Genomic DNA, 27068 nt, shown 5'->3' with positions numbered 1-27068 from the left:
CCTTTCCTTTCAGTAAATCTTGTGCATTTTCTAAAGTACTGATGATTAATGTGTTGATTATGTAATTGTCTCAGTTAGTTCCACATTTCATTTTCATTTCATTCATTCATTTGACCTCATGGTGCCGTTCAAGCCCTGTTCCCGTAACGTGTGACCTCATATCACTTACTGTCCATCAGCTGCTGCTCAATGTGAATAAAAGGACGTTTCAGGGACAGGATCGGAGCAAAAAGAGACGGATGAGAAAGACAAAAAGACAACAGTGGTTTGACACTACAGAACTTTACTTGAATTTGATCCAAGTTCATTGTCTATACAGGGCATATTTACAAGATCTGAAATCAGGGAAGGGCAAAAACAGAAAAAAAAACAAACACTAGATACAACTGAGGTATTAGCTAAAAGCATTTACAGGTATGTCATTTACTAGTAAATATCAATGATGATAAACAGTTAGAGATGCAGTGTCTTCTGCTTAAAAAACATCTTTTTATATCACAACATGAGGTAGGAGAACAGTGTCTCAATTCATGCAAGAACAAAAGTCTCATCACACTGTAGTATTGGCAACGTAGTATGCAATGGTCATACACAGACACTGCGTTTCATGTTTCAGAACAGCATCGAGGGGGGAAGGAGGGATCTTTTTCAGCAAAGCCTTAAATATTTCTTCTTTTTTTTTCTCATCTATAACAGGATGTGTAGAAATCAAAACATTATATTCTTTGTAGCCAGTGATCAGCTCTGCTTCCCACTTACACGCACGCCCTCGTACATCGGCATAGAGTTACAGTTACTGGCTGAAAAAAAGTACACACCCAACTACAAATCAAACCAACAGCTCAAATGTCAACTTGGATTTGTTTACTGGTTTTTCTTCAAGTATGGGGGGGGGGGGGGGTCAGTGAGTCCTGTATTCAGACCAGTTCTCGTGGTTAAAGCCCGGCGTCTCCTTTTCACCTTGTTTTTACTTGGTTGGGCAAAACGTCACACCTGTAAAAAAATTCTGTACAAAGCATATCCAAGTTCTCATAACACTGCAAAATGCAAAAAAGGCCCAGCCACGCCATGTTACAAGGGATTTTTTTTTTTTTTTACTCTCCCCCTATCATTTAGTCCTTTTTTCCATTAAGGTGAATGCACAATTAAAGAAGCTAAACATCGCCCCCTTGTGTATAAAATGCAAATTACACGGTAAAGTAAAATGACAGATTTTCGTTAGGTCTAAATCTGCTAATGTGATGGATTAAAAATGATTCTCTTTGTTCTGCTGAAGAGGTAATTGAGTCAATAAAACTAATACTGATCATCTTCTGCGTGATGTCAACACATCCAGACGAGGATATATATATATATATATATATATATATATTTATATATAAATGATCTCAAATCAGAAAACATACAACTACACATCCAGAGCTACATGAGCAAGTTTGTCTCTTTCCCTTTTCAAAGCTGCTGTGCTTCAGTCAGACATGGGAGGTTAACACACACACACACACACACACACACACGCACACACACTCTTGATCCCTCTCACACACACACACACTCACATTATTTCCAAATCAAATTGGGCTACATTTTATGTTTTATAATCTGACTCTGACTTTATATGTATCCTCTGAACCAATAATGACATAAAACTTGCACATGTTCAATGTTCATGCATTTGAGCCATCTCAATAGTTTGTGTGTTACATGGGAGGGGGACACTTTTTTTTTCCACAATTGACTGATTGGTAGAGTGGCCCGGTGACACTAAACATAAGGGGCAGCAAACATGCAAAAAAATCTTGTTTTTTTTTCTCTCTTGTTTTTTTTTCTTTTCTTTTTTTTCCCAAAATGCATTTTCTTAACAAAGGTTTTCAAATTTAGCTCAGGGCAGGGGGGGAAAGAGTGGGGCTGGGGGTAACAAAGAGGGAAAAAAAGCTCTTTACATTACAAGTTAAACAATTTGTCAAAGATGAAAATCCACAAATAAACAAATGCATCAGTTCAGAAAGAGGGGAAAGTGTGTAACAAAGTATTATTTTTCCTATTTTGCCTTTGTCCTGCATCATGTCTCAGTAAACCATGCGTTTCACTCCCCCACATCCACTCGACCAAAGTCAAGTTCTGATATCTGCAAAGATCACTTTTTTTTAAAAAGAAAGCAAAAACATTTAGGCCGTCTGAAGCCTTAGTTCTGGTCCAATTTATATAACCTTTTGAAGATTATTCATATAAGAACAGTTAATATATTAATGACTACTGTATTTACAAAGTGAATATAAATCTTTAGTTAATACGTTAAATATTTTCTTTCATAATTTCAATAAAGGTTTAAATGGAACAACAGTAGAGTGTACATTTTGCGGCATGGGTTTGATTTGACTGGCTTGCACCTGCACCTGCTTTTATGACTATCAACAAACCACAACCACAACCTGCCCGGTCTTTAAGGTCTGTTATTGTAAAGGGAAGCTGTGTAAGAAAAATCTGCATTGGACAGGATGGAGCACAGTGGAATGTCTATCAATTTGCATTTAGAGCAGATGCATAAAAAAAGCTCAGAGTTTTTAGCCGAGGCCGATCCCCTACTACTCTTTTTAAACAATTATTTACACACATACACTCGCTTACAGGGATCTCCTCCTTTAGTGGCAATAAAAAGCGCTTTTTGCCTGGCAACTGACACAATAAAAGTCCTCTCTCTTCCTCTGGGTGGACGTCTGCTCGCTCTCCTGGGCATCTACAAAAACACTGCACACCCCCAGCTGATCTGGCGCTGGAGATGGATGGACGGGTATGTGAGGGTGAGTGAGTGAGTGAGTGAGTGAGTGACGGCGGTTCTGTGGGAGAGGAGGGAGGGAGGTACAGTCTCGGCCGAGGGCGGGCAGAAGCAGAGGCCCCCAGACAACAACAGCTGCCCCCATTCTGACGGCACAAAACAAAAAAAAGAAAAAAGAAAAAGAAGGGCTCCCTCTGTGCCCCTGGCGTCCGGGCCACCCAGCCTGCCACGGGGGAGAGAGCACCAGTCCCCCGAGCGCTCCCCTCAATCCTCCCCTCTCTCTTCCTGCTCTCCCCGGCCCGGTGCTGTTTGTTCAGCCAGGCAGAATAACGCGAGGCCAAAACCACCCTGGACTAACCGCTTTCACCTGCGACCCACATTCTTTGACGACACTCTGACAAAAACAGGGTGGGGATAAAAAAAAAAAAAAAGAAAAAAGAAAACCGTCTGCAAACAATGAAGTCAAATGATACAAAAAGAAGAAGCAGCCCAGAAAACAGGGACAGACTGGTGCTTTGATCATCTGCTGGGAACGCTGGGGGCCATTGTTCTGCCCGAATGCCTGCGCCGCACTGACACACTCGAGTGTGTGCGGGCATGTAAGGATGTCGTATGTATTATGGTAACACGGTACAGCTACAGCACATGTGAGACTCTCTTTGCCTTTCTTCTTTTTTTTTTTTTTTTTAAAAGAAGAAGAGAAAAGCCACACTGGCGCGACCGGCCCCCGTGTCCAGACGCATTCCTTTCCCAGGAGATTCTGGGGGAGGAGGAGGAGAGCACGTTAAGTGCAAAACACTGCTCGTGAGCTTCTTCATGCCAGGCCTGAAAAGAGCACAGTGTTTCCTGTCTCGCCACAAAGTGGGTGAAAAACCACAGTGTTAAGGAATTTCCCAGCAGAGGGCAACGGCGCTAGCGAACAGCAATGGAAGGTGTGAGGTCTCCAGTGGGGTGTGTGTGTGTCTGTGTGTGTCTGTGTGTGTGGGAGGGAGGGAGGGATGGAGGGATGGAGGAGACACTGGGCAGCTGGTGGATCAACCGACAGATAGTCTGGTCTACGACAGGAGCGTCCAGGTGCAGCCCGGCAGAGTGAAGAGGGAGCGAGTCAGTGTGAGGAGCAGCTGGGGTCCAGGCCAGACAGTTTGCGAGCTACCATGAGAGGTCACACTCAAAACACTCACTTCAAGTTCAGCGTCACTATTGGCATATTTTCATGAGGTTTTCCGACATCGGCTAAATGTCTTTTCTTTTTTCTTATTTTTCTTGTACAGTAAAGGTTTTCTCCTCCATATAGATGTTTTAACACATAGTTTTCTTTCTCAGTATTTTATAAGGAGCAAAAAAAACAAACAAAAAAAACAAAACTGTTTTCAAATGTCCATGCAGTTTCCTGCATTCGCTGGTACTTGAGCATCTGGTCTGTAGGTACAGAAAGACGGGAGAGGAGGAGGAGGCACACAACCAGGCGCCATTATGTGTCCGTGGGCACCGGCGGCTGCTGCGCCAGGTAGTAGCGTGAAGTGACGTCCGTGAGGAGCTGAGACAAGCGTCTGTGTGTCTGAGCTTAAAGTCTGAAATCTCAAAAGTCATTGGCTCCAGAATCCAGAGAGAGCAAAGAAGAAGAGGGATCATGGGAGAGGAGGGTGACAATCGTGAAGGAAGGGGAGACAAAATAGTGATAGGTTGAGTTGGGTCTCTACTCGACCCGACTCCTGTCTGTGAAGCAGCTGTTTGTTCAGTAAAAACTATAAATTAAATCATACATGCCCAAAAAAAATCTTTAAATACTGTTTAAAGAGAATAGAGGGAGCAAAAGAAAGAATAATAATAAAAAAACACACCATAAAACTTTTCTTTTAAGTGATGTTAAATTACAAAAACAAAAGTCAGTCCTACACTGAAATAAGAGGAGGGGGGGAGAGGGGGGAGAGATGCACAACTTAAAAAACAGCCTGAGGAGATGTGAAGCTCCTTTTTCTGCTTCAGGCTGATTTGTTTGTGTCTGTAGAGTTGGTGGGTGATGGGGAGAGGAATGAGGGAGGGGAGAGGCGCCTGGAGGGGAGGGGAGGGGGTGGCGGGTAGGGTGGGTGGTGGCAGTTACTTTTGGCCGGCCACTGGGGCCTCTGAGATGGAGGAAGAGGAGGAGGAGGAGGAGGAGTGCGGGGAATGGGCGTTAGGGGGTCCGGTGGACGGGGTGAGAGGAGGGGAGGGGCTGCCTCCCATCGTGCCAGACCGGGCCATCTGCTGCTTGAGTTGGGCGATTGTGCGCTCCAGCTTCTCCCGCGCCTCCCGCTCCCGGCGCAGCTCCTCCTGCAGCTCCTGCCGGTCGGCCTCGGCCCGCTCCAGCCGCTGACGGAGCTCCGACAACTGGGAGAAGACACAGACAAGAAGACGAGTTATTATGACACACTGTCCCATTTACTGTACAGTACCAACAAGTTAATCAAGGCGTTTATTATCACACGATTCTGCACTGACATTTTTATTTAAGATTAATGTATAGATTTTTTTCTGAGCATACAGTACAGGCCAAAAGTTTGGACACACCTTCTCATTCAATGTGTTTCCTTTATTCTCACTGAAGGCACCAAAACTATGAATGAAATAACTGAAAACATGTCTTTTCTTCTTTGTCTTCTCTTTCTTCTTTTCTTCTTCCTCCTCCTCCTCTATCTCTGCCCCCACCAATTCTAGTTTCTTCAAAGTAGCCACCCTTTGCTCTGATTACTGCTTTGCACACTCTTGGCATTCTCTTGATGAGCTTCAAGAGGTGAACCTGACCTGAAAATGGTTTTCACTTCACAGGTGTCAGGTGTGCCTTGTCCGGGTTCATTAGTGGAATTTCAGTGAGAATCTACAATGTAAATAGTCATGAAAATAAAGGAAATGCATTGAGTGTGTCCAAACTTTTGGCCTGTACTGTACATTTAATCAATAAAATGTCAGGAAATAGTGAATTAAAGAGGAACTATGTAAGTTTTGGTCGCTTTTCCTCTGTTTTGCTAACCCTCCTCCTTGGCCATGTGCATTTGTTTACAACGAGGCCGGTGATGAAAACGATCAACAGAGCGGTAGATAACGTTATACGATGTTACGACGTGTATATTTGTGTAGTATCTTATCTGTCATAAACAAGAGGTTACGGGGCGCAGTGCCGCAGAGACGAGAGCTGGGACACCGGGGCGGCGGCAGCAATGATCACAATTACTCTGAAGCTGTTTAATTAAGGTAAAAATGTAGTATAGTTGAGCATTTTCCTCTTTAATGTGCATACTTTTTTCTAAACATATTTTAAATCAGTAAAATGTCGGGAAATAGTGAATTCAATTTACATTAAATGTCTTAACATAACCCAGAGCCTCCACACAACATTCAGACAGGGAGAGGTGGTAGCTGGAAGTAGAGCGCTAGTTGGATCTTCATGACAGATGGACCATACACTTGTGTTGAGGAAGAACCATCCAGAAGGTTGGTGCTCGCTGCTCTTTTAATCAGTGATGATCACTTTCTGACAGTGACTTACTATCACAGTTACTGACAATTATCTTACAGATGTATAAATCATGTCACTGGTCACTATGAACTTTTTTTTTGAAGCAAGACAAGAAATTATCTGGTCTGAATGTGCAAAAATGTGTAACGTAAGGTTTAACGCATTGGTCTCGTAAACCACACAAACAAATGCACACCCCCCTTTCTCGTAACTGGCAGAGCGCCTGATTTCGGTGCCAAGGGGGAGCGAGCGGGGCGGGAGGAGCCGCAGCTTCAATAACAGACAGGAGGGGGATACTGCAGCCCTGAGCCCAGACCAACATTACACAATCTATCTCAAGATTAAGTCTAGTGGAAACCCAAACAAAGGGCCCGAATGCCTGAATGTTCATGTTCGTGTGTGTGTGTGTGTGTGTGTGTGTGTGTTCTCCTGCTCTTCAACAGCACAGTGCTTCACACAAAGTGTTTTGAAGCACAGAAACAGCTTGTTCACATCTCTAGAGACATGTGGGTGTCGACTACATGATCTTTGAATTCTGTGCCTTTATCTGACGATCATATAATAAAATATATTTCTTATTTGGCGACATCCACTGGTCCAAGCAAGATGCTGGAGATGGCTGAGAGCTGACTGGCGACGATCATTCAAGGTCAAATCTGTGTATATTGTTCGTGGTAATAAACTGAAAGCAAAATGAGCAAACTGATGTAAATGCTCAGTAAAGAAAGTATGAACATGTGCTGCAGCTGCATCGATGCTTCCTCGGGTTGAGTTTGATTCCCGCAAGAGCGTTGCAGTGTGAAATCTGAGATAAAAATGGCTTATGTGAAGCGATGCAAGCCGATGTGCATACAACGTCACTCAGACCGCTGCTGATGCCAGGATCGGCCCCGTGCACGCATGTGTTCCCCTCTCGGCCCCGTACCTGTGCAGTGTAGTGGGCCTCTTGCTGGCGTTGTGCCCCCGGCTCGCAGGCGCAGGCCTGCTGCCGGAGCTGCTCCAGACGCGTCTCCAGCTCCAGCTGCTCCTGGCGGGCCTGGCTGAGCTGCCGCGCCTGCTCGCTGTGCACCGCCTCCAGCTCGCAGCGCAGTTCCCGCTGCTCGGCGCTCAGCTCCCGTAGCCTCGCCGCCTCGCCCCCGCGCAACGCCTCCAGCTCCTGGAAACAACGGAGAGGAAGTCAAGGGAAATAATAATAATAATAATGCGATATTTCGCTGACCTCTGTGGGGGGAAAGTACTTTACATTTCAGCCTCTCCACAGGGAATCAGAGGTCTGATGCCACGAGGGGCTTAAACATAGCTTACGCTGCCACGCTGCCCCAATTCGGATGAAATCGAAAATAGTTTGGGTAACCTTTGACCTTAAATGCTACACAGATTATGGATCTAGTCAAGGGCAAAAGATGAGAAAAGTATGGCATATAATTTATCTGTTTTTTCCAGAACAGTGGTGGATATGGAGTATGAATCATGCTCTCTCAAAATCCCCCTGGAGGCTTTAATACAGGGGCATAAATCTGCATTAGGTGTGAACGTCACTATAATGTGGGTCGACTATATTTCCATATGAGCAAACTGAAATTAAACTTAAGTGTTAATAATTAGTGAGACATTGTGATGTAGATGAACGGGGGGCGCTGGCTTGTTTCAAAAAGCGCTGGATCTGATAACCTAATGTTTCATCGATGGGACGGGGGGAGATGGAGCGGGGGGGGTCGGCGGGAGGTGAGCGTCACCTCCACATCCACGTCAAGGACACTTTTAATAGGCGAGGACAGTGACGGTTTAGTTTACGTTGGGCTCATTTATCTCGGTCTTTGTTCTCACCATTTCCAGCTGGAGCTGCTTGTGCAGGGTGGAGTTGAGCTTCTCCTGCTGCCTGCTGTACATCTGCATGATCTCCACAACGATCCTGTCCTTGTCGTCCTCCAGCCCCCCCACCGCCGCCGCCGCTGCCGCTGCTGCAGCCGCTGCAGCGCCGCCCGTCACAGAGCCAGTGTCCTTAGCTGCTACTTCCGTTACCGGCGACAACAACGATGCAGGAGGATGAGGATGATGAGGATGAGGAGGAGGAGGAGGGGTGTGGGCGGGGGTGTGGGTGGCTTTCTTGCAGCTCGGGCTGCTTGTCTCCATGGAAACTGCCTGGGTTTGGCATTCCCGCTCAGTGGCCGAGGCAGCAGCAGCAGCAGCACGTTGGGATTTGGCCTCTTCGGCGCCAGCAGCGACGGGAGGCGACGCGTGAAGATCTGAGGAAGGAGGAAGAGGAGGATGAAGGAAGGAGTTTAAAAAAAAAAAAAGGAGAAAAAAAAGGAAAAAAAAAAAGAATAGAAGCTGTTTGAAAGACAGGAAGTGCGAGCCGAGCTGGTGCACACTCCCACCTACGCTTAGTAACACCCTCGCACAACCCCATAAAAGCTCACACCTCTTTCTCAGCGTGAGCGCACACGCAAGCACAAGCGCGGCATGGCAACAGCCGAGGAACCAAACACTTGCCCACAAATTCTCTGTGTGTGTTTGTGCCCTCGGACACCGAGCCAGAAAAGAGAGGAATACAAAAAAAAAAAAAAAAAGGGTCTTGTGCGTGGGAGCTGCACCACCGCTCTGTACGCCTCCCTTCTAAACTCACGGTGGCCTTTAAGCAGCACATCGTGGGAAAAAGGGGATCAAACAGGCGGCGTCACGCTCACACATGTGCACGGATGCTGCAGCAGCTACGGCCATGTATCGGTTAATAATAACTGTGTGTGTGTGTGTGTGTGTGTGTGTGTGTGTGTGTGCAGGTATAAGCTCACAGACAGAGAGAAGGAGGAGAAGAAACAGAGAGAGCAGGAGAACAGTGTGTTGCTTAGCAGAATAATGTATTCATACAGTATGTGTGTGACAGGAAACAGCATGCTCCGTACACAGCCTGTCTGGCACTGGAGAGGAGGAGGACACTCGTTTACCGACTCAAGCTGGGGCTGCGCATGTGCACACACACACACACACACACACACACACACACACACTAACACACATAAACACTCACATGCATGCATGCAGCGCAGCGCACACACACACACACACACACGACAGTAGGAGCACACAAATAACAGGAGTGAATCATTCGGTGGTGGATCAAAAGGAAATAAGCAGCAGGAGGAGGGGGGAGGAAGAGAGAGAGAGAGAGTGAAAGACACACAGACAGACAGAGAGGAAGGCCTTCAATGAAAGAGAAAAAAGAGAGAAGGAGGAGGAGGAGGAGGAGGAGGAGTGGTGTGTATGTGTATGTGTGGGGGGGTGACAGCAGACTGTGAGGGAGGCGGAGATGGAGAGAGCCAAAGAAGAAAAGAGGCAAAGGATTGACGGATGGATGGATAGATGGATGGGTGGAAGAGAAAGTGGAGGAGCAGACGGAGGACAGACTCGGACAGGAAGTGGAGATAGCAGCCAGGAAAAGAAGAGAGAGAAGAGAAGAGAGAGAGGGGAAGAGCCTGGCAGTCAGACGTGGTGTAATAATGACAGACGGAAACTACTGCTGTGATTCACCCTCTATATAGTATATATATATATATATATATATATATATATACTGTACACACACACACACACACACACACACACACACACACACACACACACACACACACACACACTTCTTATTAATGCAGGTTTAATATACACACTTTAATGTGCACATAAAAATACTATACACAGTACAGAGAGGAGGTCAAAGCCGTTTCAACCCCTCGTCCAATAGCGAGGTGCCCCCAGAGTCTTTATGTGAAGGTCAATGCATGATTATGTGTGTGTCGCTGCGGGCAGGCTGCAATGTAAAGACTGTGTGTGTGTGTGTGTGTGTGTGTGTGTGTGTTGGCTGAGTTTACTGTAGGTTGTATGTTTACAGTAGGCACGTGTCTGCTCTTTGAGTGTGCTACATGTACATGATCTGCGTGTCTCTTCTGCTTATGTTGTACACATGTAAATTGCTCATGCGCTCATCGCTGTGTGTGTGTGTGTGTGTGTGTGTGTGTGTGTGATGTATTTATAGCCGACCGACGTGTGTCATCCTCGTTTGTGTGTCGACTGTACACACAGCAGATGCAGGGGTATTTATCTATAATAATAATAATAATAATAATAGTTCAGATGTAATGATCGTCAGGGTCTTATGATTCTGACTGTCAGATGAGACATACAGCTTCGACCAAAAAAAAAAAAAAGACTCCACTCAAGGTCCACTTATTAGCTTTTTTCTGGAGCTTCCGACCACAGAAGGGACTTGAAGGTGACTTTATTTCTATGGAGACAAATATTGCTGATGATTTTAAGGTCATTGGTATCTTTATCAATTATCACTGGATTTTTAAAAGGATTTACAGCTCTTCATCTTTATATGCTCATCTCATCTCATAATATTAGATAAACCGTGGGGAGATTTCAGAAAACTATTTTACACTTTACCCGTCACCCCCCCCCCCCCTCTGGATGATGCAGCTATATTACTAACTGCACATCTCATTTCACACATTCTCAACTCTGCTGTTTTCAGTTTCTTACATCAATGAATGTAACTGTATGTTGAAGGTTGATGCATTTATTTTCACAAGAAGGTCAAGTAAGAAAGGTTATGATTCTGTGTTTTACTCTAGTTTTTATGCCTGCATTCAGTGTCGGATCATAAATTTGAATTGAAAGGCTTAAGAAGTGGCTGCGACCTCCATGCTCTGATTCCTGTGTTATCTTAAAGGGACGACAATTTACAGCACATCTTGGAAAGTGAAGTCAAATTTGATCTTATTTTATGTTACATTTGAGCATACTGTATTTATTGTGCAGCCTTGTGCCTTCCAGACCAGATTTTTTAATATCACACATCCTAGGTGGTCTGACTGGTTCAGGCAGTTGGTTGTGATTACAATTTGTGAGCTCTGTAATTAATATTACAAAGTCTAGAGGAGATTCATTCTGTTGTGATGTGGCACCACGCAAATACTTTTGCTTTTTAATATTTGCAGTCTGTAGACTACTCGGACAGATTAAAGATGCGTCTCTCTCTGTGTATTTGGTGTGTGTGTGTATCACTACTAACCCATGGGTGGCTCGTCGTGGCCCAGCACTCTGCGGCTGTAGTGGTGTTTGAGCAGCGCTCCGAGCATCTCAGGGCTCATCTCCGCCTCCCGTCGCAGGGACACGTTGGGGGCCACCATCTTATCGTATGTGTACAGGTAGTAACTGAGGAAGAAACAGGACAAGACCTCACACTTTAATATACAAAATACTGAACATGCACAGCAGAGTCATTTCATTTCATTTCATTTCAAGTCCTTGATCTCACAAACGCAGGGGTCGGAATCGAGTATCCATTTTGTCTTTGATCTTCTACTCATAATGGCAGCAGTGTCACTTTTAACATACTTCTCTGTCTTTGGAGTAAAGACCATAAAATGTTACGAGTTATGGACTTTGCAGTGCGGATGCACATGAAGCAACGCGTACACGTGCAATATGGCCTTTTTACCTCAGCAACAGTAAAACACAGATGAAACACAGCAATAAAACAAGTCATTTGGTGACAGTTTTAGCCTGGAGTGACTGCACCATCTGAAGACGGGAGCTGAAAACACCGAGTGGAATATTAATATTTCTTATCGTGTGTTTACAGGATCTCAGCCCAAACAGACCTGCAGCTTATCACAAATGTCCAGGTAGTGGGAACAACTGAGAGAGAGATAGAGCCTGGAGATGCACTGAAGCCACTGAGCCAACACTATCTGTCTATTCCTGGCTGCATGGTGGGAAAGGAGGGAAGAGGGAGAGAGAGAAAGGAGGAGAGGAGAAGAGAAGAGAAGAGAAGAGAAGAGAAGAGAAGAGAAGAGAAGAGAAGAGAAGAGAAGAGAAGAGAAGAGAAGCTTTGAACCCCTCCCCCACCAACAGTCCCCTCCAGACAGAGCTGAGGCTGGAGCTGTGAACTAGGTTAAGCATGACAGCTCAGTGGGGCTCTGCCTGAAAAACTACAGCACTGCCGACCGAGCTCTGCTTCCTCCTCTCTGCATGGAAATGAAGCGCTGCCTGCTCGCTCGCTCGCTCGCCCGCCCGACTGAGAATCTAAAACTCCTTCACATGAAATGCCAAACATGTGATTGAATAATGTAAGCTCGGCTCGTGTTTGACGAGTGTGTCGCTAATGGATGCTGGTAGTAACCCAAATACGACGTTAAGTGCTGTGGCTGTCTAGCACGACGTTTGGCTGTGGCAGAGCATTTCATTATTACGAACGCTGCGATGCAAATGACAAACTGGTCTGTGCGAGTTCTGACTGGTTTTGTGTGAGCGTGTGTCGGCCCAGTAATGCTGATCGTTGACCACAGCTCTAATCCTGCTAGTTTAGTCTGGCCCGATGTCTGCGAGCCTCAACACAGTCAGTATGTCAGGGCCGTCACGTGTCGCTGTGACGCCATAAACCATCTAATTCCATCTTTCAATCTGGGTCAGATTACTGCGTGAGCTATCGCAGCGCCACATCCAAACACAGGCTGGCGTGCTCTAGGGAGGTATGGAGGGAGGAAAAATGAACCAGTAGAGAGGAAACCAGGGCTTTGGGAAGAAAGAGGGAGGGAGAGGAGAGGCTCATATGATGAAGGATGAAGAGGACAAACTGGTACAAAGTCTACCTCCCTAAAAGGAACAACTTCAACAATTGCTGCTTTTGCTTTTGATACTCAACGCAAAAGTGGACCACATGGCAGCTGCCATGATTAGTCCATAAACAGATTAGATAAATTAATCGTTTTATTTTGTTTTTCAAGCAAAAATGCTGGTTTCAGCTTTTTACATGTGAGAATATGTTGCTTTTTAGTGGATTAAATCTGCCGTCTCTAATGCAAGACATTATCTTAGATATTTAGTAGCCAATGAAAATTAGAAACATACAGAAAGATTCATATAAAAAATAGTTGATTGCAATGTTAGTACCTGGGATGGACCAGGGATGGGTGTCCTGGCTCCTCCTTGATGTCTGAGAAAAGGCGATTGAACACCAGAGTGGGTGGAGATGTTTTCCCCTGTGGAAAGCAACAAAAAAAAAACACGCACATAAATATGACAAGCCATAGTAACATATTGTCTTTTCTGGCTATTGTGTTACAGCTACAAAGGCACACAATGGCTGCTCCTCCATCTACATTTATTGATCTTTGCATACAATTTTGCAGATGAATAGGTGAATTATCACAGATCCCGGTGGCAATCAGATGCGTGCCCACGCACACACATGCACAGACATGACTACATGGAGAGAAACAGCAGGTGGAGAGGGGAATGTGCTGTACTGCACATGGCGCTCTCGCTGCCATAATCTAATAAAGCTAATATATGCATGCATACATGTGGATGAGGGATCATCCATCAGGCGTCAGCTAAGAGAGAGAGAGAGTGTGTGCGTGTGTGTGTGTGTTGGAGGAAAAAGGCAATCATGATGAAGAGCTTCTTCCCTGCATGTGCATGTAAAGTCAGTGTGTGTGCAGCGATAGGGGGAGGTGGACAGCAGCGCCTTTCAGCAGCTGGATGAGTGTAGCCCTGACAGGTCAGAGAGGAGAAGTGTGCCGCTATGAATGGGTGAACAGGGGGTGTGTCTGTCAGTGGGGGGTGGTGACCCTGAGAGCTGACCTGTGTGTAGAGGAGGGGGAGGGGGAAGATAGGAGGAGGGGGATGCTGTGGCGGCAGAGGAGACGATGATGGAGAGATGCGTGGATGGATGCCAGGGGAGAAGCGACGACTGACCTTTCTCACAGGGTCGGCATCGGCCTGCTTGCCGCCGGGCGAGCAGAGGTCTGCCGAGGATTTCCTCACCTGGCTCTCCTCCTCCTCCACTGCCTTCTGAAACACAGAGAGAAGAGAGACGTAAGCTCACATCGCAAGGTCAAAGAACAAACGACAGAGATAGCACGGGGAAAAAAAATATTTGTTTCGAATGCACCGAACAATTAATATGATGCGCGGTCTTGACAGGGAGCGTGGGAATGAGAGACAGAAGGTGAGGAGAAAAAAATTACAACTGGCACCATGGTCACAGAGGGGAAAGATAGAGACAAATGGCATTTAAAGGATGGGAAATAGAGACAAATGACATCCAAGAGATAGAAAATGGAGACAAATGGCATTCAAAGTGAACAGCACCAAGTGAGCTATGGCCGCAGCCAGACGTAATACAGTGTTGGAGAGAGGAAAGGCGGCGCGGAAGTCGATAAGCTGAGAGTAGGGGCTGAATGAGCCCACTGAGGAGGGCCTATGAATAAAACACAAGAAAAACCACGCCAATAGTCGACATACAGCTACAACACGGCCTGTCATTATGTGCTGCTGTGCGTGTGATTCATTGTTATACATGCAACATGATTGGGGCCGGCCTCTCTGGTGAAGATGTGTGTGTATGTACTATGTGTGTGTGTATGTGCTGAATGTTTATGATTCATTGTGTCAGCTTCGTACCCTCTGCGCCATGTGTGTTCAAATAAACACTGCTGGCGCTGCCTGTAGTTGTGCGTCTAAGTGTGTCGGAGCGTGTGCGTGTGTTTTTTTGAGCAAATCCAGGACACGCTCAGCGAGAGGCCACAAGCTGATGGAGTTGATGCTTATCTGTGGCAGACAGGCCTGACACTACACACAGGCTGCCTGTAGTTTACACACACACACACACACACACACACACACACACACACACACACACACACACCAACATGTAGTGCAGGCACCAGAGGAACAAGCATCACAATGTGAACCGCTAGGTAGACCACAGCAACAGACAGAGAGAGGATGGAGAAGGGAGGAGGAGAGAGTTGAAAGGAGAAGGTAGGAGGAGAGAGGATAGAGGAAGAGTGAGAGGAAAGAGGAAAGTGCAAAGGCGGAGGGCAAGAGGAAGGGAGAAAGAGATATAGAGGCTGTAGAAAGCATCAATAATTGACTTACTAGCCTTTTAAAGCTAGTAAGAACACGCACACAAACACACACACACACACACACAGTCGGACACAGTGAATAATAAACAGACAGCCTTTCATCAGCTGTCAGCCGGACTAAAGGATTTTTCTTCTGAGCCGTGTCTGCTTAGAAACACTGTCGTTACCAGAGGTATAAACAGCCTCACAACAATACGGGCAAATTGCTGTGACAGACAGGTATCACCCACCTCACACTCACACTCACGTCGGCTCCAAGTCTGGCAGCAGCTTTAATTAGTCTTAGCTTGTTATTCGCTCATAATGCACCTTTCATTTGCTTGTTTTTAAAATGTATTGAAGTATCAATTATCAAAATCCCTTCGCTGTCTCATGTACCGATATACGTACTAACCCTGTATGAAAATCGCACCTCACACACACAAACTCTAATTTTCTAAAATTGACAAGTTCCTGTTTCTAAAACGTACAGATGGGTTTGACACCTTCAGAGGCATCCGCTCTGAATGCAGTAACCCTGTTTCGTCGTCACACATGGAGGAAAGAAAAAAAAAACACCAAGAAAAACAACTATGAGCGGTACTGATTTGTGAATTGATGTGCACTGTATGTAGTGGATAGTCCCTTATTTACAAGGGCATGGATGAATGAGCGTGTGCATGCAAATGTAAAAGGCTGGAGCCATATGTGTAGCCAGGTGTGTCTCTCTGTGTGTGTGTGTGTGTGTGTGTGTGTGTGTGTGTGTGTGTGTGTGTGTGTGTGTGTGTGTGTGTGTGAGTGTGAGTGTGAGTGTGAGTGTGTGTGTGTGTGTGTACAGAAGGGGGCTTGTCCATTTATGAGCGCTTGTGGTTGGTGTTTTTTCCTTTTTTTTTTCTTTCCTCCAGAAGGCAGCACTGCAGCACTGAGGGGAAGGGAAAGAGGGAGGAAGGAAGGGAGGGAGGGAGAGAGAGAGAGAGAGGGGGATGATGGGACAGGGCAGTGGAAGAGGGAAGGAGGGGACAGAGGGAGGAGGAGAATTGACAGAAAAAACAATAAACCCACTGCAGTGGTGTGGAGGTGAGCTGGGCCCCCTGTCAGCTGGATTCCCTCCAATATCAAGGTTGCCTGTGTGTGTGTGTGTGTGTGTGTGTGTGTGTGTGTGTGTGTGTTTGTGTGTATATGTGTGTGTGTGGAGACATTTGCTACTACGCATCTCTAATCTCACATCTCTGTGTGTGTGTGTGTGTGTGTGTGTGTGTGTGTGTGTGTGTCTGTGTGTGTGTTTGAGAGACAAACAGAGAGACAAACAGAGAGAGAGAGAGAGAGCGCATGGGGCCAAACTGACATAAACACCAGTTCATCCACGTGGTCTTTCATTTGCTTGACCCCCCCACGACAGCAGATGTCACGCTGATGGGTTAACTGACAGCTCGTTAAAAAGGTGGGACTGTGTGTGTGTGTGTGTGTGTGTGTGTGTTGTGAGATTGTGCTGGTTAATGTGTGTGTTTGCCTGCAGAAACCTCTCAGACAAAGAGCTTAAGATGCTGTTTGTACATGGGTCTATTTGTGTGTCTATGTGTGTGTGTGTGTGTGTGTGTGTGTGTGTGTGTGTGTGTGTGTGTGTTCACATGTATGTGCGCTCCATTAATGGTTGCCTAGTGCGTCCCTCCCTGTAATTCCTGCTTACCTGACAGTTGACAGCTTAACGCCCACCACCCACACACCCCTGCTCATTATTCCTGCTGCTCTGTCTGCGCTCCTCAGGCCTTAATGAATGTGTGTGTGTGTGTGTGCAGGCGCAAACGATTTTGCACGTTTCAACACAACTGTTTTTCCTCTCTCTCTCTCTCTCTCTGCTCCGGTCGCCCATCTCTCCCTCTTTCTCTCGTCTCGTCCACTCCACCTTCCAACCCCGCCACCCCCCAATGTGCTTTATTAACACACACATACACATATACACTCACACCATGCTGTGACTTGGGCTTAATCTGCAGTAATGAAGCACCTCTAATGTGGGTTGCTTTTGTGACACACATAAACACACACACACACACACAGACACACACACACACACACAGCCCCTAACCCCACTATGTCTCCAGTCCTTTGTCAGGCTGAAGCTCGCCTTATGACAATGTGGATTAGCATTCCTCACACTCGCTCAGCTGAACTCTGCCCTGTTGTTCCTAATCACCAGCAGTCTGCCTGCTGCTGCTGCTGCTGCTGCTGCTGCTGCTGCAACCACACACACAGTTCACCCCACCACTATATACAGCTACATGAAACACGCTGCTCTAGACACACACGGCCACGTGAACTTTGTGACCTATTTCTCCAGCCTCGGTTTAGTCGCCTGACCATTAGCACACATGACATTTCTACAACAGACGCATTAATGGAGCAGAAAGTGCTTTTTTTTTTCTCTCTCTCTCGCTGTGTGTAGCCTGAGTGCTGCTAAATCCAACAATAACAAGCACCACTCCACTACACAGACATCCATGACCGTACATTACCATACACACACAGTCTGGCAAACACAGGCCGTGGAGAGTAAATGCATTTCAGAGGAAGCTGTATTTCCACCGTGAGCTCCGTCTGTGCTTCCCACCGCAAAGCACCAACATCCAACTTGTTGCCTCTGTTCTCATTTGAGTTGGTGAAATGAACAACAGAGGGACATTTGAAATGGAGGCTGATATTTTTGTGTAAGCGCGTGTGAACAGTAATCAAAAAAATGTGTCATTTTAAGCTCGGGCACTTTGCAATTAGATGAGTTTTTTTTTTTTTTCTATTTTAAGCTAGAAACTTAACTCGGCTCAGAGCGTTAGATTTCATAATTGGCTACGGCAGTGAAAGTGTCACCGTATCATTCAAGTAGAGTTGATTTCTGACTGGGGTGCAGGCTTTAAACTTTACTCTGGTCTCTTTTAGCAAAAAACCTTTTTAAAGAAAAAGAAAAAAGGATCTCTTTCAGTCGCAGATCATTTGACGCATACGAGGGATTTTCCATCTTAAGTTCACTACTTGAGTCATTTACATGTATCTAAGGTAAAGGTAGACATATCAACACACACACACACACACACAGACTGACACACTGCCACGCAGAGTGCAAACAAGTCCGAGGTCAAGTTCTCCTCCTCCTCCTCCCCTCTCAGTCTCTTCACTTCAGTCACGTGGACACTCCAGATGACTGCCGTCTCAGTGCACACACACACACACACACACACACACACACAGTTACTCTCGGCTATAAATACACACACTGTCTCTATACATGTATAATAAAACATATACAAGGATCGCCCCCCCCCCTCTCTGCGAATACACACACACACTAAAGTGATACATTTCCCACGGAGCAAATCTCTTACTTTGAAAAATGTAGGAGCAAAAAAAAGAAACACATTTAGCCGAGAGATCTGTGAACAAAACCTTCCTAGCCTTAAAATCGTGAGCTGAACGTGTCGTGAAAACCTTGTGAATCAAATTCAAACTGTGTCGAGATGTTGCTGCAGTTTCATGACGACACGATCCTGATGAGGCTGAGAACGTTTTTTAGTTTAGTCACTTCTGCTTCTGTTGATCACATCACACAATATGAGATGTTTGGACATGTCTCTTCGCATTTGCATTTTCTGACGATTCATAAAAAAAAACAAAGCGATTAAATGATAACGATAATAATCAGTCTGGGGTGGACTGTACGGGCACGGTGTTGTTTTGAGATAGCAGCATGACTCGATTCTTCTGTAAATACGCAACGGAAATACTAAAACTGTAAAACCCTGCCCAGGATATAAGACACACACACACACACACACTAACACAGATACAACTGCAACTAGTCTCAACAAGCCTTGTGGCAAATCTTATCTAGGGCACAATAAAGAGTATACAAGCCTTAGTCTGACCTTTCATCCCAGAGCAGCAGGCCTGTGTGTGTTTGTGTGTGTGTGTGTGTGTATGTGTGTGTGTGTGTGTGTGTGTGTGTGTGTGTGTGTGTGTGTGTGTGTGTGTGTGAGTATGTGTGTTATCAAAATCTATTTTAAATCTCTTCAATGCCCCCAAAACACAAACACTGTTGTATGTTGGGCACGATTGTCTTCACATCTGCTGAAAGCTGAGCATCAGCGGTCGGTCGCCGTGTGTGTATGAAAAACTGAAACAAACCCCGGGCAACCAACAACAACCAACCGCCGCAAAAGAAAACGGAGAGAGAGAGAGAGAGAGAGAGAGAGAGGTTCACACAAACATAAACTGTGCCACCCATCCTCCTCCTCCTCCTCCTCTTCCTCCTCCTCCCTCTGAGCCATTCATGCGCCTGGCATTCATGAAGGGGAGTGGGAGAGGAGAGGGCAGGGGGGACAGCAGCAGGCAGCAGATGAGGATGGAGTAATGCAGCTCGTTCTCCCATTTCCTCTCTCAGGAGGAAGTTAAGCAGCCGTTATTTGGGTGCCTTTTCATTCGGCCTCAGACAGCGAGCGAACGAGGAGGGGGATGGGGGGGTAGGAACGAACGAACGCACATACACAGACACACACTCGCAAGCAAGAGACAGTCAGTCACGCCCTGTCTGTTTCTAAACCACATCCTGTTCTGCTGCAGTTGTCAACCGTGCCAAAGACCAAGCAACAGATACGTGGATATATATACTTCCTGGCCAAACCATGCAACAAGATAAATGAATAATGCTTCTTGGGTTTTCCCTCCCCCCTCTCCTCCGCTCCCGTCCCCTCTCCTCCGCCGCAGTTCAACCATGTGTCTGTGTTTGGGATCTGTGTTTTTACTGGGACTCGGTGCTCTCTGGTGGTCACACACCTGTGCTCCCCTCCCACACACACACACACACACACACACACACACGGGAGGGCTTTATAATATGGAGGTCTTAATCCAATAAGCAGCACTTTGTTTCAGAAGCCAAATCAATAACAGCCCACAAGGGAACCAGGCAGCAAAGTGGGGCATTTAAAAGTAATACACTTTTTAATACTCATTAACTCAGCACTAAAATGAGACTGTAAAATGTTCAGTTCTTTGATTTGATATCTGTTGTGAATACTCAAGTCTCACACAGTAATACTTGTGTGCATTATGAAATAATAGCGAGAAGTCAAGTGTATTTGCCGTGAAGCGAGCTCATTATACGATCACTGCGAGTCAAGAGGCAACAATAATCTCTTGTCTTCAGCTCAGACTGTTCGACGTGCTTGACCCTTCACCGAGTGCTTCAAGGAAGAAGAAATATACCTCTTTACTGTATGTGACGAGAAGGAGAATACTCAACCTATTTTTTTTTCTCTTTCACTTCAGGCTTGAACAAACAGATATGCGATAATAAAACAGTAGGGCACAGACGGGGACAGGTCTGACAGGTGGACGGTTATACAAACAGGTGACAGAAGGAAACAGGAAAGGAAGCAGAGGAGAAAAAAAAATAAAGGTCCGGCAGACGGCCAAGACAAATGAGGAGACAAAGAGACAACATGTGACTGTGCCTCCACACACACACACACACACACACACACACACACACACACACCTGTTCCTCCTCCTTTCCAAACACAAACAGAAACAGTCGAGCTAGACAAGCACAATGATAAGCATCAGCCAGACTAGTCATGCCAGAGTCACACACACACACACACACACACACAGGCAGATAAGGACAGGTTCATTCCCGACTTGCTTTGGCTTCAGGCCTCGGGCACATTTTTGCATCACATGGGCAGTCTGTCTAGACAGTCATCACACTCACACACACACACACTCACTCACACACAGAGCCTTTCCCCTCCCTGCCAACATGTTGAGCTCCTTCCCCTATAGCTACAGCTCCAGTCGGCCATTTTACAATCCAACACCACCACCACCACCACCACCACCACCACCACCACAGCCTCGATGGCTGGAGCGCCGACGTTTCCCAGCGGAGAAACAGTTACTGAAGAGTCTGTGGGAGAGAGAACGAAGCCAGTTGCAGTGAAAAGTGAGGAATCTCCCTCTAACGAAAACAATCTCACATCTACTGTCCACCCACCGGAGCTTTACCGCGCTGACAGAAGTTTAATTTGGTTGGAGGCCGGCTGCAGAGTTTCTCGATGATCCTTCCTTCCCATAAAAAACCAGCCTCTTTAAGCCTCGCTCGATCAATTTTTCTATTCATCTCCTCTCTCTTTCTCTTTCTCTCTCTCCCTCTTCCTCACTCTCTCCCCCACTCATGTTTCTCATGTTTCACAGACAAATCCCAGGTGGAGGGCTCTAGTCTATATTCACTGCAGTTCATGAGGTGGGTTGTAATATGTTACCTCATGAATGGACAAACTGTCTGACTGAAATACACTAGGCCACACAGGCTCAGGTAACACCCCCACACACACACACACACACACACACTGAAACCATCTACTACTACTGCATGTAATTAATTCATTGTTTAGGCTATGAAATATCTCAAAATAGAAAAGAAAATGTCAACATGACCTGTCCAGACATCTTGATTTGTCCAACATCCAACAATACTCAACTCACTATCACAGAGGATTAGGTTAACGGCTAAATGTTGACATTTGAGGGGCTAAAACCAGTGTTTTCTTTAATAAATGAATGAAATTAATTCCCTGGCCACTTTGTCAAGCTCCAACAAATATTAAATATAAAATTCTTCCCATTCAGTGAATTTCCCCTCAGCTGTCCAACCTTGTTTTATAACGTTACTACAGCTACATGACTGAGTAATGTTATGCTTCCAGTTGCCATAATGATCATAGAGACAATTACTGCAGATCAATTAGCTGGTTGACAGAAAATTAATCCTCTGCAACTGTGGTCATTAATCATTTAAGTCATTTATCAGGCTGGAAACTCTGCAAAACTAGTGTGTTTCTGCAGGAATCTTTTGATTTTATTTCAGACAAAATGAGCTACGGCATGACATCAGTTTCAGTTCATTCAGATGGAAATTTGTCATGTGCTACAAACTGAATTTATCAATAATGTCACATATAAATAATGGTTGTTGCTCCAGTAGTAAAGCAAGAACATAATTCACAGGTGTTGCTGTAATTGCAAATAGTTCAGACACTGAATCAGAAGTCAGAAGTCAAACTGCATTGTGCAACGCTTCAAATCATCGACCTGAGGTTGTTGTGATCAACAGAAGTGCATCGTAAAAAAATAAGATCATTTTAACCACACTCATGCAGCTGTATGAGAGAGGAAATATGATTCAGCCTTGTGAGAGACTCGGTACACAGGGTGAGCGATTTGTGATATCTGAAATTTCCTGTTCACCCTTTCAGCTCCTGTAACTCAGGGTATAAGGGTGAAATGTGTGTGTGTGTGTGTGTGTGTGTTCTAGCAACTCACTTGATGTTCAAAAAGAAAAAATATTATGAGGGCGTAGAAGTTCTCACTTCTCTTCCACCAAGATGTCATTAGGTTAAATAATGAAACATTACAGGCCTGCAGAGTGAAAATGTGGCCACTGATGCTACCACACACACACACACTCACACACTCACATGCACAACGCACAAGGAAAATGGAGAGTCTTTGAGTCAGTGAAGGGCATTTAAAAATCATCCATGTGCAAGACAGCAGTCTCTATGTGCAGCAGCTCAGCGTGTGTGTGTGCTCTACTTTCCCTCCGTCCTCCCTCCCCGCCCCCCCAGAGCGTTAATTACCAAAGCTGCAAGGGCTCACCTATGTGAGTCAACCAGGCCAGGAGACAGACAGACGCACACACACACACACACACACACACACACATACACAAGAAGAAACAGATGCACACACAAGTAAACAGACAGACAACCCATCAAACAACAGCTCCATCAAAGAGCAGTGTAGGAGGACGAGGAGGATGACGTAGTCCTCCTGCAAGCAAACTGTCCACGCACAAAATACGCACACAAGACACGAGCAGACACACTTCATGCTCCCAGGAGGACACATCGGCTGAGAATGAGGCCAGTGGGCCCTTGTCTTGTCTGAGGATGACTGTACTCATCATCTGAGCCTCATCTGGGCCAGTGTGCATGTGCTTGTGCTTTGCCACCTCTAAAAAAAAAAAAAATCAAAAGGGAAAAAGTCTGTAGAGACGCTCGCTGCCACAGGACGCTAGGTTACTGGTTCAAATCCACAATTAGAGACACACAAGATACCCACCAGACAAAAAAAAACACACACACAAATGAGCTGCCTGGTTTGCTATATAAGGGAACTCGGCTTCCTATTCAAATGGATGAAACAACTCTGAGTGCTTGGAGACAGAGGGGAGTGAGGGAGCTGCAGAGAGGACGAGCGTTGCTAAGCAGACTGAAAGCCGAGAGAGGCTGTCAGCAAGCCAGCAATGCACTGCTATCACTGGTGGGAGAGAGGGAGGGAGGGAGGGAGGGAGAGACAGAGAGAGAGAGACAGAGAGAGAGAAAATGGAGACACTGCCCAACCCCTCTGTGCCATAAATTACACAGCATCAACTAAAATGTCTTAAAATGCATACAGAAGCCTGCTTCTAACAGCCGGCCATAAGAAACCAGCAACTGTGAGGCTGTCATCATTTTCGCCTGATTACCATTTTAGGACTTTAAGCAATCAGAAGCCAAAAAAATCATAAATGTTTCTTCATGACAGGTGGAAATAAATGAATATGCTTCATCCATATAAAAGAAAAACACTTGACTGAGTGAGGGCTTTAATGTGTTAATCATGCAAGAGTTGCCCTAACTAAAAATCTCCTCTTCACCTGGCTGATATGCAGCCATATTATCGATCTGCGGTTTGTTTACTTCTTCCTCAGCGCAGGAGGCTGTGGCTCTGCTGTACTGTGGAATATACTGCAGTAAATGTCAATGCTCGGACTGAAACGACGCTGGAGGTTGGAGGTTGGAGGTTGGAAGGGTGGGAAGGGGGGTTGGCGGTCCAGTGGCTGACCCCCAGATACAGCTCCAGCACTACAACGACAAAGCTTCTCCTGGCCGAAATGCCCTGCGGGGTAAAATCTATCACAGACACATGGAAAGAGAGACGGTTAAATCCAAACAGGCCCTGGGTCCTGTGACTGCGCTGCTGGGAGCTCTGGTCTCATCCATATTACATGCAGGAGCTTGTTTGAAGCCTCCACTGCTGCTGCTCGTCTCTGCATGGGCAGCTTGGCTTTGCTGTCCAGGCCCCTCGGGCTCGCCTGTCTCTCTCCCACACACACACACACACACACACAAACAAACACATACACACATATACACACACACACACACAGAGGTCCTGTAATGCAAATCCATCGCCTTTCCCTCTGTTCCTTTTCTTTCTCTCTGGTTTTCAAAACAAGTATCTGAGGACCGTTCGCTCTACCTTCAAAATGGCTCATGGACCAAAGAATTCACATGAGACTTTTACTTTTAATCTGCCGAAATGTGAATTATTAAAAAAAAAAAAACACACACACACACACACACAGATAAGTCAACCAGTGTTTGGCCTGAGGCTGATATTCACTTACATCCTGCCTCTACTGATATCAATACATGAAAGTCTACAACAGGTGAACCCACAATGTACAACACACACACACACACACACACACTTGATCACCAGACTTCCTTCATTAATACAGTCACTGTCTGTGGCGAGCTCGACAACAGCCCCGGAGAAGCACGGCTGGGTTTGGTAAATGTCATTAGGGTTGAGTCAGAGCTCTAAGTGAACACACCTGGGTGTAGATCAAACAGACTGAGAGAGAAAGAGAAAGAGGGAGAGAAAGAGAGGGAGAGAGAGAGAGAGACCGGGACGGTGATAAATCTTTGTCCTGGCTCCACAGTGACGCTGATGAGTGGAGAGCAGACCGCAGCGCTGATGGAGCGCCGTGACTCACGCAGCAGGATAGGGTTGGCGTGGTGACTGGAGGAAGTGGCTGGTGGCGGCGGCGGCGGCGGTGGTGGTTGTGTTTCTGTGGTGTTTGTGACTGTGACTGTGTTTGACCCTTTGCCTTCATGTGATCATAAACTGTCGACTGTATCATATCCCGTGATATTTGTGTGTGTGTGTCTGTGTGTCAGCCATTTGACAAGAGGTGTCATCATATATAGACAGACACACGTCACAGTCTGGGGTTTCTCCTCGGATTACACAAGGACAGAGAGTTTCAGACTTTTGGGTTTTAAGATTTCAACAGTAACTTTCGTTCTTTGATGAGGCAAGATCAATGTACCTTCTTTTGGCCGGAGGCAAGTTTTTTTTTTGTCTTTCCTCATCATGAGTCATTTTTATTGAGAACTACTGTGCGTCTGGCCTCATCTGGTATCAGGATGCGTCTCAGCCGGTACGTTTTCGATAGTGATGACAAAGAAAATGTCTGGCATAACAAAGTGCACTTGTCACAGGAACTGGTTAAAATGTAGCCAGACTATAAACCACAAGGCAATGCTTCACTCTTCAAAGGATAAAGTCAAGGGTAATAAGGCTCCATGCTGGCCAAGTTGCCCCGGCAGCAAGGCTGTTTTAATAAGAGCAACAGTGAAGCCAGAAAAAAAAAAAAAAAAAAAAAGCTGGACACGCGAAGAATCATTACCACATGGCTCAACAAGAGCTGCACACACTCACACAAGCACCGCTAAGGAGGACTTGACTATTAGCTTGCATGCAAGGATGTTGAAGTGCACTCACCAGCTTCAACACATGTAACCCTTAATTAGGCTTAGCCGAAGAAGTAGACTCAAATAAAATACATAAGATATGTTTTATGATAGCTTCTATGTAATTAATTGCATCTAGAGGTCAATGACCTGGAGGACTTTCTACTGCTTACATTAGCATACACACAGTAAAGACATACAGTGGGACTGTAGTGGGACTCCAGGGGGAAAAAAGCCCGCTATTTACAGGAGCTAGATGAGCTGGTGTGTGGACCCCCGAGGGACATGAGGCAAGGAGGACTGCATGTTTGCATGTGTGTGTCTGCCCTAAGAAATATCAGGGAGACAGATGATTCCCATGAGCGGCGTCACTGCAGGTGGGAATATAGCGGTGAGATAAACACATCAGCGTTCGGCAGGGTTGAGGCTGAGGCGCAGAGAGATAAAAGTCTGAGCAAAACCACAAAATGTCACTTGTTTCCACCTCCGCTAATGCAGCTTGTTTCCCAGTTGCTATAACTTTACAGCGCCCCGTCCGTCCTGAGCCACATCCGTCAGGCCCCTGGTGAGATAAGGATTTACAGGGTATAGAGGCAGCCAGCAGTGAAAAGGGAAAAGAAGCAGTTGGAGTTTGATGTTAGTGGAGCAAAGGTGAGGCTGCAAAATAAAAGGACTTACAGGACAAGTCATCATCTATTCGAGCTTGGCAAGTTTACATCTCTCAGCGGCTCGCTGCGCTCTCTGCTTTCATCTTGAGCGTAGGCGGGAGGTCAAAACTAGCATGGGCCGTGGCAGCACTTAACCTGGCTGCCATTGTTGTGTGAAATTAAGCGCAGGGGACCATTTGACAAAAGAACGTGGACACTTAATCAAGCATCGCAGAGGCAGCAGAATCACTTACATATGGGGAAAAAATGACGACGAGCCATTACCAAACACGCAAATAACATTACTGGCAAAGTGGAGAAATGGGGATTCCTTTTAATCGTACAGACCGACTATTTTCCCCTGATTTCCCTGTGTTTGCAACATGCATAATTGATCAGTGTAGTGGCTGAGCTTAATGTGTTGTGGATGTGCCGGGTGGCAGCCCAGTGGGACTCATGACACGCCTTTGATATCCTGTGTTTATCTCCCTGTCTGGGAGACTGGAGCTGTGGGAGAAAATATGAGAGAGAGGGAGTCTAAGTGCCTATATGGTGTGTGTGTGTGTGTGTGCACGTCTGCTGTGTATATGGCACTCCTATGGA

At 45.9% G+C, this 27068-nt stretch overlaps 1 protein-coding gene and 1 long non-coding RNA gene across 7 annotated transcripts in view; both read right to left on the bottom strand.

The window, feature by feature from the left end:
• Window positions 1-266: 266 nt before the first annotated feature.
• skila (SKI-like proto-oncogene a) overlaps window positions 267-27068 on the bottom strand; it is a 37850-nt gene continuing 11048 nt past the window's right edge. For 4 of the 6 annotated variants that reach the window (XM_085806017.1, XM_085806018.1, XM_085806020.1 and 1 more), the window contains exons 3-8: window positions 13917-14126; window positions 13224-13312; window positions 11341-11483; window positions 8097-8515; window positions 7195-7425; window positions 267-5143 (exon numbers count right to left, since the gene is read on the bottom strand). In XM_085806017.1, the coding sequence (XP_085662143.1) occupies window positions 4874-5143; window positions 7195-7425; window positions 8097-8515; window positions 11341-11483; window positions 13224-13312; window positions 13917-14126 (1362 nt within the window). In that variant the 3' untranslated portion in view covers window positions 267-4873. The remainder of the gene's footprint in view (window positions 5144-7194; window positions 7426-8096; window positions 8516-11340; window positions 11484-13223; window positions 13313-13916; window positions 14127-27068) is intronic. The other 2 variants (XM_085806021.1, XM_085806022.1) reach the window with 1 other exon arrangement.
• On the bottom strand, window positions 23866-25404 carry LOC146970367 (uncharacterized). Its single transcript, XR_015038121.1, has 2 exons — window positions 24285-25404; window positions 23866-24189 (listed from the first exon to the last, which is right to left on the bottom strand). It is a non-coding gene; the product is annotated as an uncharacterized LOC146970367 (long non-coding RNA).

Source organism: Trachurus japonicus, chromosome 17 (genome assembly GCF_045865225.1).
Source record: "Trachurus japonicus isolate A0001 chromosome 17, Traja_1.0".
NCBI classification, from domain to species: domain Eukaryota; kingdom Metazoa; phylum Chordata; class Actinopteri; order Carangiformes; family Carangidae; genus Trachurus; species Trachurus japonicus.
Note: the sequence above shows the minus strand (reverse complement) of the source record. Positions and strands in the feature narration are given on the sequence as shown.